This window comes from Saimiri boliviensis, chromosome 14 (assembly GCF_048565385.1).
Source record: "Saimiri boliviensis isolate mSaiBol1 chromosome 14, mSaiBol1.pri, whole genome shotgun sequence".
NCBI classification, from domain to species: Eukaryota; Metazoa; Chordata; class Mammalia; order Primates; family Cebidae; genus Saimiri; species Saimiri boliviensis.
In genome coordinates this window covers 49,227,316-49,239,099 of record NC_133462.1, presented here as the reverse complement: position 1 = coordinate 49,239,099, position 11,784 = coordinate 49,227,316, and the positions used below count along the sequence as shown (strand labels likewise).

The 11,784-nt window shown below is 51.5% G+C and overlaps 1 protein-coding gene across 3 annotated transcripts; it reads right to left on the bottom strand.

Moving 5' to 3' along the window:
• Positions 1 to 790: 790 nt before the first annotated feature.
• FMOD (fibromodulin) lies at positions 791 to 11,282 on the bottom strand. Of its 3 annotated transcripts, XM_074385007.1 has the most exons (4): positions 10,908 to 11,282; positions 7,196 to 8,181; positions 4,974 to 5,113; positions 791 to 2,658 (listed from the first exon to the last, which is right to left on the bottom strand). In XM_074385007.1, exons 2-4 carry the CDS (start codon positions 8,172 to 8,174, stop codon positions 2,617 to 2,619), a joined length of 1,161 nt encoding a protein of 386 aa, XP_074241108.1. In that variant the 5' UTR covers positions 8,175 to 8,181; positions 10,908 to 11,282; the 3' UTR covers positions 791 to 2,616. The 3 variants fall into 3 exon arrangements, with proteins under 3 accessions (XP_074241108.1, XP_003938355.1, XP_074241109.1); XM_003938306.4 differs by lacking the exon at positions 4,974 to 5,113 and having other exon boundaries at positions 10,908 to 11,276; XM_074385008.1 differs by lacking the exon at positions 791 to 2,658 and having other exon boundaries at positions 4,974 to 5,106; positions 10,908 to 11,280.
• Positions 11,283 to 11,784: the final 502 nt, after the last annotated feature.

Sequence of the window (11,784 nt, the reverse complement as noted above, 5' to 3'; positions counted from 1 at the left end):
TTGTTTTCCTCTTCCAGGGCTGATGGGCTTTGGCACACTTGGCTGCCCTCAGATCTGCACAGTTGTCACTAGAGGGCAGGAGCAGTTAAGCCAACAATACCCAGGACTAGCCAGATCCAGAATTACCGGGTTGGCAAGAGAGGATGGTGGAAAGCGTTAAAAAAAAAAAAAAAAAAAAACAACAAAACACCCAGGTATTCTATATCTTTTGGGGACCATATGGAAGGAAACGTATAGACAGAATTGAAGTCAGACTTAAAGAAGGACTTCTAGAACATAGTTTGCTAACTAACCTTTTTTTTTTTTTTTTTTTTTTTTTTTTTTTTTTTTTTTGCCTCTTAGCTTCATCTGCCCAAAAAGAATAGATGAGAAGAGGCTGGGCGCGGTGGCTCACACCTGTAATCCCAGCACTTTGGGAAGCCAAGGCGGGTGGATCACGAGGTCAAGAGATCGAGACCATCGTGGTCAACATGGTGAAACCCCGTCTCTACTAAAAAATACAAAAAATTAGCTGGGCACGGTGGCGCGTGCCTGTAATCCCAGCTACTCAGGAGGTTGAGGCAGAATTGCCTGAACCCAGGAGGCAGAGGTTGCGGTGAGCCGAGATCGCCCCATTGCACTCCAGTCTGGGTAACAAGAGCGAAACTCCGTCTCAAAAAAAAAAAAAAAAAAAAAAAAAATAGATGAGAAAAGGGCTCATCCGTCCATGGCCTATGTGACCTGTGACCTCACTAGGTCCTCCTAAAGTAACCCTCCTGCAGCCTACTTTAAATGACTCCACTCTTGCAGATGCAATCATAAAATAACTTTATTGGTCAGGTTAGCCACCACTCATGCTTTTCCTGTGATAAGGATCCTTTACAGAGGCATGATGGTGCTCACATGCAGGTGCTTTCTGAAGAGCCCGGGGGCGGGCAGCCTTGCCCTCGCATCAGAGCTCCTTTGTTGAAATGAGCTGGTTTGGCTTTTGTGGATTCCAGGTCTGGAGCCAAGAACCTACCTAGTCCAAGGATTCCCTCTGCCCTTCCCAGGGGAGGTGCTTCAAAGCACACAGAGTATCAGGGATGTGACGGCATCTGGGCAGAGCCCAGACTGGGGCTAACTCTCCTCCACCAGTCCTTGCCCCTGACTGCCCAGATGGCTTCATCCCAACAGTGCCCCAAAGAGCAGGTGGGCTAAGCCCCAGGCACCATTGCCTTTTGAAATGGGAAGAATTAAATGCTCTCCAGCCAAACTATAAAGCAAAAGCCATCTTCACTAATGAGGATATAGCTCAGACATGTGGAAAGTAGAGGATGTTATGCCCAGCACAGGTGAGATTTGGCTGCCTGGCCTGGACTTCGTGGACCCCAGCCAGAGCTGGTACTTTTCAACTACAGCCTTAAGACAAACCAGGTAATAAACGTTAACAACATCTTCTTTCTTTGGGTTAGCAAGTCCAGGACTGGCTGGAGTCTCTCTCTACCATCAGGATGTAGAACCTTCCTGCTTGGATAAAAGAAGAGGACGAACTATGTTTCTCATGCTTTAAAAACCACGTGGCCTCTACCTTTGTGGAAAAAGATCCACGTAGGGTGCTGTTTGGAATGTGGAAGGTGCTGGGTAAGAATGGAACTACGGGGGATGCTCCCTCAGCTCAGCCAATTTGAGGCGTGCTTGCCCATTGCAGATGCCGACGATAAACAAAGTCTGGCCTTTCCTCTTCTGAAGTCTTACCCACCTTCAAAGAGCCATCTAGCTGCTAAAATATAGCCCTATACATTGATCTAAGCCTGAGGTTGGCTGTCTCCTCCCACAGCAGGCCATGAATATTATCATGCTGGTGACCTCCAATCTGGTGGTTTTCCCGGGGTGATATTAGGGAGGTACAGAAGTGACTCCTGGTGTCCCTTCACCCTCGGACAAAAGTGTGGGTTGTCTCCACAGGTTGCTGGGCAGATGCCCACATGCCTTGGGGTCTCCTGACTCTGCTTCAGGCATAGAAGGGGCATCTGTGGAAGAAAGTGGAGTGGGTGAGGTGGATTTCAGAAGAGGCAGCTGGGCAAGAGGTATATTTTGAGAAGCAACGAATGGGAGCCCAGGGTAACTGCACGACCAGCCAAGCACTGCTCACGGACAGCCAGGGATTATTAGAAAAGTACTGTTATATACTATTGCCCAGGCAACTTTTAAAGTTCCATGACTTCAGATCATTGGGAAGAACTTAAGAGCAGTGAGATTTGTGGGGTTGGAACATCCAGGGATCCTTCCATCTACCACCACTTCTGTCCCTGGAAAAGAGTGGGCTTCTGCCTATGTCCTCAGCAGAAGGCTGCCTGTCCCTGATCCGCCGCCACCCCCCCCAACCCCGCCTACAGGGAAGAAGACTACAGAGGGAGCCCGTGGACTTCTGTCACATGGTCCATCCCGGACCTTCCAGCAAAAGCCAAACCAAACCATCAAGCCAAATGCCACGGGGGCTCTCCGCCCAGTGCCCGGCGCGCCCAGTGCCCGGCGCCAGGGCTGCTCAGATCTCGATGAGGCTGGCCAGGCGAAGGCAGAGGGGCGCGTCGGCAGGCATGGCGCTGCGCTTGATCTCGTTCCCGTCCAGGCGCAGCACCTGCAGCTTGGAGAAGTTCATGACGTCCACCACGGTGCAGAAGCTGCTGATGGAGAACTCTGTGGGGACAAGAGGAACGCGGGTGGGGGGAGAAGCCCAGGTTAGGAGCCTGAGGACGCAGTGAGGTTAGCCTCTGAAGCACCTTAGATAAAGGGGTGGAACTTGGCAGGGGAGGGCCCATGTTTTCCAGGATGAAGTCATACCTACTGACGCCACTAGGGGCAGAACTCGGGACAGAGTGAGGACTGTGCCTGCGCCTGCAATTCACCTCTTAACCACCAACCTGAACTTGACTCTGCAGGCCCAGAAATGTCTTTTTTTTTTTTTTTTTTTTGGTTGGGGGTCTTGGGGGTGCGGCTGTGGGCAGCAGTGGGAAGCAGAGGGTAGCCAAAGACCAACCGTAGACACCTTGAAGTACTTGACTGCTTTTGGAGAGGGAGGGCTTTGCTGAATTGCTGTGAGAGAGAAGACTGAGGAAATGGAAGGACTTAAATACCTCCTGCTACTTTGCAGATAGAAAAAGTGGCAGGAAATTAAAGAGAGAAAGCCTGGGCCGAGAGACAAGTGTCTTTGTGTGCCAGGGCTTTGAGGGGGTTACACGTCTCCATTCTAAATCCTGCCAGAGCAGTGCGCAAGGCTCTGGGGACCCATAGAGCGCTGGGGCTGCCATGAACCTCAAAAGTCAAATAAATAATTTCCCTGCCTCCTGCATTTAATATGATTACAATCTACTCCTTTTTTTTAAGCCTCAGAAGAAAGTCTCCTAAGATTTTCCCCTAAACCACAGAATTCTAATAGAGACAATAGTTCTGTTCGGTTGGTTTTAGCATAAATCTTCCTTTGCCATTAACCCTGTTCTCCCTCTGGTTGTCCTCTTGACAAATCAACCACTCTGCCTCCAGTCTACTGCGTCAGTAACTTGAAAGGAAAAGCCAAGAACTCAGCTAAACTCCAGCAGAGACAGCAAAAATCATCACTGAAAGCTGCAGAAGCCTCACGGGGCTGTCTTTACCATGGTGAGTGAGGCTTTCAGGAAACTTGCTCCTCCTGTCATTCTCTGCAAAGGGGGTTTGAATGAAGTCACCCACTGGGTCTTGAGGGGAGGATTGTGCATGGACACATCCCTAGCAGCTGTTAACACTTAGGTAGGTCCAGAGCCAGGGCTTGCTGCTGCTGTACCAGGGGCATCCCTCAGCTTGCAGCCACAGTCAGGAGCAGTGTGTCAGTCTGGGGCCAGGAAGGAGAAGCAGGAGGGGGGCTTTTCTAACTCTATTCTTAGGGGTGACCGTGAGGGCTCCCTTGGGGGAGCTTATGGATATGAAGAAGACAGTTCCAAGAAAGACAATATAGAGAGCTTGAAGAGGCTGATGAAAAGACGTATTTTTAAATTAGTATTTCCAGTGGGTTTCAGTCTCAAGAACTGACCACGATGAGATGAGGTGAGGTTGCAGCGGATTAAGTTGTACTGCAAACATAAGACAGAAAATCTGGGCCCAAAGAAAAGTAGACCCGGAGAAGAGTCGGGGAAACTGGAAAATACGTGTCTTTGGAAAACACTCCTCGTGGGGTAGAATTTCTGGAATGCTTTTGGATGTTTCCTTTCTGGTCCCCAGGACTAGATGAAGTGGCCTCTGAGTGGGCAGGCTGGGGGCAGAGCCTAGCCTGGGGCTGGGTCTACGTTATCTGTGTACAAGCAGAGCAGTGGGGCAGGGAGAAGCAGCAGAGTGGCTCAGCTTCGCTGTCACTTCCAGCCCCATTTAGGACGTAGATACAGGCTCTGTGATAGATTCTCTCCCAGCCTGGAGCCCTCAGACTGTCTGCTAAAATTCTGGATCCCAGCTGTGGATAGGTAAAAATGGGACATACTTGTGGGGAGCTAGCCACACAGTGTGTACGGATTCTAGCCACACACTGGGTACTGTGAGCGCCCCATCTGTCTTCCCCAAGCCCATGAATAGGACAGGCTTCTGCGTGGAGGCGCTGAAGGACATTTTTCTAGCCCAAATTAAATACTGACATTAAGTCTTTCCAAATTCCTACTGGTGTACCCACCCTGCTCCCCTGGATCTCAAAGCTTCCAAATCACATTCTGAGCTGTGTGTTTGCCAGGCTGGAAAAACTGAGGGAGATACTGATGGAAGAGGGAAGTGGTGGCGTGAGGACCACGTCTGATTCCCCGGTGCACCCCTGAGCTCCTGTTCTTCTTATAACTCCTCTCTCCGAAGGTTGTTTCAATCCCAGTTCCACCACCCCCAATCCCCAAGTCCCTGACTGCTTTGCAGGGGGATGTCCCTCATGTTTGCTGCAGGAGATGGGGCTGAGCTCAGGGAGCTGTTTTCCTGCTAGCAGTCTGCATCAGAGAGATATTCCTCACCATTCTCAGTCGGAGGTGCCCGGCTCCAGGTTCTCTGTAGGTCAGGGTTCTAATCAACATAGTCTGGGGTACCTCGGGAGATGCCTTTACCTTCTCTGTGTCTCTCTTTCCCCAAAACGACGACAAAATCTGCCTGTCAACTTCAAAATGTCAATGAGAAGAAAGGCTGACAATAATAGCTATCATTGGTTTTTAAATTCTGCACCAGGCCCTGGACAAAACACTTTAGGTATAGTAATTGACAGGTTTAAGGAAAATAAAGTATTGGTGTTATTTTGTTGAAAAAGCAGCCTGAGAGAGACTAAATGATACCTAGTCGTGGGGCTTGGACTTCAATTGCACAAGAATTGATTTGGAGGTAGACATTGACAATTTGGGGGTTGTTTGACTGAATGGAGAATTTTTTTTGCAGGACCTTGGGCAACGGCACTAATTTTATTTTCTGACAGGTGTCTGGAAGAGGTGGTCCACCTCCCATATGAGTGGCAGATGTGGTTCTGCGTGAAGGCAAACGGTGATGTGATGGAGCCTTTCCCACCCTAACTTTCTCTGACTGTAAGGGCAGGTGCTAATAGATTCCTTCCTATGACAGCTGCTCTTTGCTGTCACATTTTCAGGGTCAAACTTGGATGACACGCAGCACACGGTGTGACATTTCCGACGTGACTGCTCCCGGATTCAGTGTGCGTGGCAGGTAAGTAGTGGTAACTGCTGGTGGGATGATAGACAGCCACAGGGAAATGTCAACTGTCTGCAGCATGCATCATCTTCAGGCTGTCTTAAAAGACCCCCCAACCCCCACCTTGGGAATAAGAAGACCCCAAAGGAAGAGCGGTTTTAATTAAAAAGAGTTTAGGCTGTACTTGACGGTGTCAGGCACTTCACACTAAACGATCAGACAGTTGCCTGTTTGCCTTGCCCATCTGACTGTCAATTCCCAAACTGCCCCTGGGGCTGGTGCCTCTCTCACTCAGAGGGCTGTCCAGCTTGTTAACATCTTGCTCAATGACGGATCTGTTCGCTGAGCACAGGAAGAGAAAGGAATGAGAGGGAGAGGGAGAGGAGGACGACTCAGTCCCTCAGTCCCTCTCAGCGCTTTGATGGTGCCGTTCCATCTCAGCAGGCTGCACTTCAAAGCCCTTTGCCAGTGGTCGTTAATGAGTTCTCCCTTCTCCAGATGGAGGAGGACTTTGCTGACAGAGGAAGGGAGCTCGGTGCTGGCTCAGTACCTTCCAGCTGGGATTAAGACATCAGAGGCCCTGGGGTAACGTAAGCATGTTCTGAACACAAGATCCTAAGACAAAAGGGAGCTGAAAAGCAGCTAGGCAATTCCACCTGAAATGAATGTTTCCTAGAGTCAGGGGGGCAGCTCTTTTTGTTCCTTCGGGCATTGCAGGGAAGTGCTTATGAAACAGGAAGCCCCGTGTCCTAGGCTTGGTGGCGGTCAGGCTCATGTTACCCTAGGAACCATCTCAGCCCTGCCCCAGGGGCTCCTTGTACTCCAGGAAGAACTGAACTGACCAGAACAAGTGCCGCGTGCAGCTCTGAGAGGCCGCACATTTGCGTCCACCAGCCGTTATGTTGAAAAAACAAATAAGCACCAAAACACAAGACCAGGCTGTGAATGCAGGAGCAGATCAAGTGGAAACAGAGCGCTCGTCCTCTTCCGGGATGGTGAGTACGTACAGGGAGCACGGTTTCTTAGCAACCCGCCATTCTCCCAAGACAGACTTTAGAAGTTAAACTTAAATCTCCCTCCCTGTGAGCGATGCCCTCCTAAACTTCTCTGAACTCGTCTCTTACTGCTCCTCAACACATGACCCCTGCCTCTCAGACACAACCGTCTCCCAGCTGTTCCCTACATTTACAGGTGACCTGCGGCAATGACTGGCTCCTTTGTGACAAGTCTCTGCCCCAGAATGGCTTCATCCTGCATCCCTTCAAGCCATGCCCGCTTATCTCTCAAGACCTAGAATGGAACTTACCTCTCCTGGAAAGTCTTCTTCTGCACCAACCCACTCCCCACTGAATGGTCTTAGCACTGCTATTTAGTGTAAGTGTATTCTCTTTTGCACAGGGGTATGGCTTGGTTGTCAGGTTGCTTCATTTGTGCTGTCTGGTTCCCCTACTTCTATTTCTTTTGTATTGCCACTAGAACTCAGAATCGTGTCTTTCAAGTGAAATAGACAGCCAGTCCCCGCCTCCCTTTGCCAAGGTCTCACCATTGATCCTATTGCCTTGGAGGTAGAGGTTCTCCAGATTGGTGCTGACGGGGGGGATCTTCTGCAGCTGGTTGTAGGAGAGGTCTAGCTCAAGGAGGCTGCTGGAATTGAAGGTGTTGGAGGCCAGGCCATTGTTGGTTAGACTGTTATGGGACAGCCGCACGTACAGCAGCTTGGGCGCCCCCCGGAAGTAGCTATCGGGGACGGTGTAGACGTTGTTGTGCTCCATGTACAGCTGCTCAAGAGCTGAGGGCAGTCCATCGGGCACCCTCCGAAGGTGGTTATAGCTCAGGTCCAGCAAGATCAGCGACCGGAGGCCCCTCATGGAACTGCCCACTTCCTGGATCTCATTGTGTTGGAGGTACAAGGCCGTGAGGTTCTCCAGCCCCTCCAGAGCATTGTTGGGGACCCGCGAGATCTGGTTGTGGTCGAGATGGAGCTCTCTCAGGGATCGAGGCAGGGGACCGGGCATCCGGGTCAGGTTGTTGTGGTCCAGGTACAGCCTTTCCAGGTGCTTCAGCTTGGAGAAGATCTTCCTGCCCACCTTATCACTGGTGATCTGGTTGCCATGGAGAGCAATCCAGAGAAGCCCCGTGGCATTGTCAAAGACGCCTTCCTGGATGGAGGAGATCTGGTTGTTCTGGAAGTACACGTACTTCATGCGGGAGGGAACGAAGGGCAGGTACTTGAGGTTGCGGTTGTCACAGTACATGGCCGTGGGAAAGTTGGGTGGGCAGTCGCATTCCTGGGGGCAGTCGCGGGGATCTGGAGAGGATGGAGATCCGTAGGCATAGGCTGGCCCTTCGTCCACCCCGTAGGGGTAAGGATCATAAGGCTCATACGGGTAAGGCTCATAGGGATCGTAGTAGGTGGACTGCTGGCTGCGGAGGTACTGGAACCACCAGTGAGGGTCGTCGTCATACTGGGCCTGGGAGAGGCAGAAGAGCCCTGCCAGCAGCAGGAGGGAGGTCCACTGCATTTTGTCTCTGCAAGAAGCAGGAGAGAACAGAGCAAGCCAGCATGAGTGAGACTGTCCAGGCAGTGAGGCGGAGTGGGCGAGCCTTAGGCTTAGAGCTACGCAGAGCTGACTTCAGTGTCAAACATCTGAGAGCAGGAGGCTGGCCCCCACTTCTCCGATGCCTCCTCCCAGTCTGGTTCTGCACTTGGTCTAGCTGGACAATGGCTATTCGGGTTGAGCTAAGTTGATTTGCCCCTGGTCATACTGTCACAGAAAGAGAGTCCTTGAAAGGGGAGGAGTGCATTTTTTGGAGGGGCAGGTCTCTAGGAGCCTCTAGTGTCCTGAAAGTCCTGTGGGGAAGCTGAAAAGGCCACAGCAGTCCCCATGTTTGTGGGGTGGTGGTGAGGACAGTAGTGGGATGCTCATTAGACCTGAACCCAAATCCAGTTTGGATGTTCCAGGGAAATAGTATTTTTTCTAAGAGTCCAACGAAAAAGTCTCCTGGCTCTTCCCATGTCTATGGGAGACCTCCAGAAGCAGCTTGAAACATCGAAGGAAAAGAGCTGAACTACTTCTGGAAAATGTTTTGGTCTCTTGGGCAGGCTGGGAGTTTCTGGTGTTGGGTGTTTGGGGAGGAATGTGGTCCCCCTGCAGCCACCACAAGGCTCGGGTCGCCCTCCAAAGTACCATCATCCGTAACAGTCTGCTGAGTGAGGAAACTCACTGGTTAGAAGTTTGTGGCTACACAAGCAACTTGGCTGGGACAGGGCCTTCATGCAGCAGTTACAAATCCCTTCCAGACTGGAGACCCTGGCGCTGGTGTGACACTTGTCTTCTAAAGCAGGTACTCAGTGTGTGGAGTCTGCGTTACTCTGCTTCTGTCTTCCATGGTGCCGAGTGAGGTGTTAGCCCTCCTCAGGCTCTACCATGGGCATCATGCAAGAGCCACATGGGGCCAAGAGAATGAATGAGGAACACAAAAAGGACTAGAAATTGGAAACTCTTGTGTATGCTCAAGGGAAAGCTTGACGTGGGACCCTGACGTTCTCCTTTCCTATCCCTCCTCCTCCTGCTCCCACCAGTGACACCTAGATGACTGAGCTCTGTGTCTACGTCCCCACGTTGCTGGTGGCCTGTTGCTTTTGAGCCTGTTATGCTAATGAGATAGGAACAGGGCAGGCTGAGGAGGAAATACGGGGTCTGATGTCATCTGAGAGGGAAGCTGAAGGTATGGAAGGTGAGAGACTGGGGTGGCCTGGGTACCCTACCCTGGATACATATAGCCAATGCATGACATACTCCTGGGGGCAGTGGCTATCTTCCTGAGAGTCACCCTTGGACAGAGAAAGCTTAGAAGTTTTTGTGGCCATACAGTCCTCACATTGCTCTCGGGCCTACTGGAGTTAGCAACTGTAAACAGGAGACAGGAAAGAGTATAAAAGTCAACATCATCAGATGCAGTGAACTGATGGGAAGGACCCCAGTGTGACACTTAACAGAGTCACCGCCTGGGCACTGTCCATCCCAGACCTCTCTGTCCTCTCAAACAGTTTCCCAGGGCCACTTCATCCTATCAGTTCCTAGGCTGCGGAGGAGAAGGCACCCTGGCTCATCCACAGGCAGCCTCCGGCCTCAGACAAAGAGCCACAGTGTTCTGGAGAAGCAGACCCAACTGCCCACTGCCTGGGCACGCTGGCTGGTCCCTGGCTCTGGCCAGGAGAGAAGACGAATGGAGCGGCCCGCTGCCAACAGAGCGTTTTTCCATGCACGGCCCTGGGCTGCTGCAGGACCAAGGTGGCTGTCTGGAGGGCTGGCACAGTGAGCTTCTGTCTCCATTTTTCCTTCTTTCAGACTGGGCACCTTGGCAAGCAAGAGCCACCTTCCCCTTCAGACTCAGCTTTCTAGGGGCTGTGCACCCTGCCCACTTCAGCCTCTTCTGAGAGCCATGGCTGCTGGAAGGGTTTGATGGGGAGCTCACGCCTCTCCTTACCCCACCACATCTCTTAGCAATGTCACTTCAGGGCTGCATACTCTTAAATTGATTCCCATCATGCTGGAGACCCTCCTGTGCTCAGAGTGTCTGTAAGGTCAAACGTTTCCAGGACTGCCACTCTATGAGTTGGGGGAAGCTCACTCAGGAGCTACTGCTGTCCTTTCATTTCTCCACTCTAGAGAAAGCGCTCCCTCCTATCCGTGGAGGAGGTCAAACCAGAGGTCATCCCCCCACCTGGATTGTACCCTCACCTCAATCCACAGCTCCCTGGACGTGGCCAGTTCTCAACACTTCTTTTTATTCTTTCCCTTCCACTCCAGACACACACACACACACACACACACACACACACACGCACACCCCAAAACAACCCCCTTCTCCCGTAACAGCATTTATGTACCAAATCCTTCTATAGGATTGCAGGGATATCCAGGATTTGGAAAAGCCTTCAAAACGCCCACATTCCCAGCGTGGTGGGATTTATGAGTAGCAGGGAAGAGGCCTGCTACTTTTTCATGCCTGAGAATTGGAGGTCACCTCAGCACCCATAAGGGAACTGCAAGAGAAAGGTAAGGCACTGGATCCCCTTCCTTCCACACCCTCTTTGCCACTCTGCAGCATCCCTGGGGTCATGGCCCAGATGTGGAGAAGGAGGAATGAATCCTCCCTGTCCACCCCTCGTCCCTCTCCCCTACCACTTTGCCTTTACTTCTTTTAAGAAATTGCAAGGGACAAACCCGAAATAAAATGACTATACTTACCTTGAGTTGAACCTTTCAGAGAGTGACCACGTCCCTCTGTCTGGCCTCCTTGGGTTGGAGAATGTGTGAGAGAGAGAGGAAGAGAGAGTCTACTGAGAGTGTGCGCGTCTGTGCCAGACCAGGGTCCCGCCCCAAATTCCTAATCAAATATTGTGAAGAGGGGCTGAAGAGCCTGGATCCCGGCTTTTTCGGCTCTGCTTCAGGGGCGGAGCTCACGCTCAACCACGCAAATCCTTCTGTCCGCCTGACGCTGTAAAAACTACCTTTTTTCCACTCACTTATCTTCCCTGAAGCATTGGCAGCCCTGGGTCTCTTTCTGCTGAATGAGTTAGTGGCGCCCTAGAAGTTATTTGTATAGTCTCTTGTGAAGCGCCTGGATTTCTCATTAAAGCCGCAAAGGCAGATGCAGGGATGGGGAGGGCCAGGGTTTGGTAAGAGGCATCTTAACTCTTTAAGCAACCCACATGTCCCCGCCCCGCCCCCCCCCCCTCCCCGAGAGAGCCAGAACTCACCCTTCTCAGCTCCCCCTATAGGCAGGTCATCAGCCTAGTGGATAAGGGAGCATGTACGACAAGGGACAGCCGGGGCTCTGGTTCTAGTCTACCCCTAAGTAGTGTAGACATTTTCTGGGCTACAAGTCCTGTCCATCTCCACCACTAGAACTAAAGGAAAGGCAGGGACTCCAACATTTGTCGATCACTGTTTCTGTGCTAGCATCGACCACTTCTGCTTACTAATGTTCACAGCAGCTTCAGACTTAATCACACCTTGCTGCTTTGTAGCAAGGACTGTATCAGGTGATGTGCGTGAGGCTCCTGACCTGGCACGTAGCTGAGACTCACCATTGATAGGGATCAGCACTGTCCTACCCATTTTA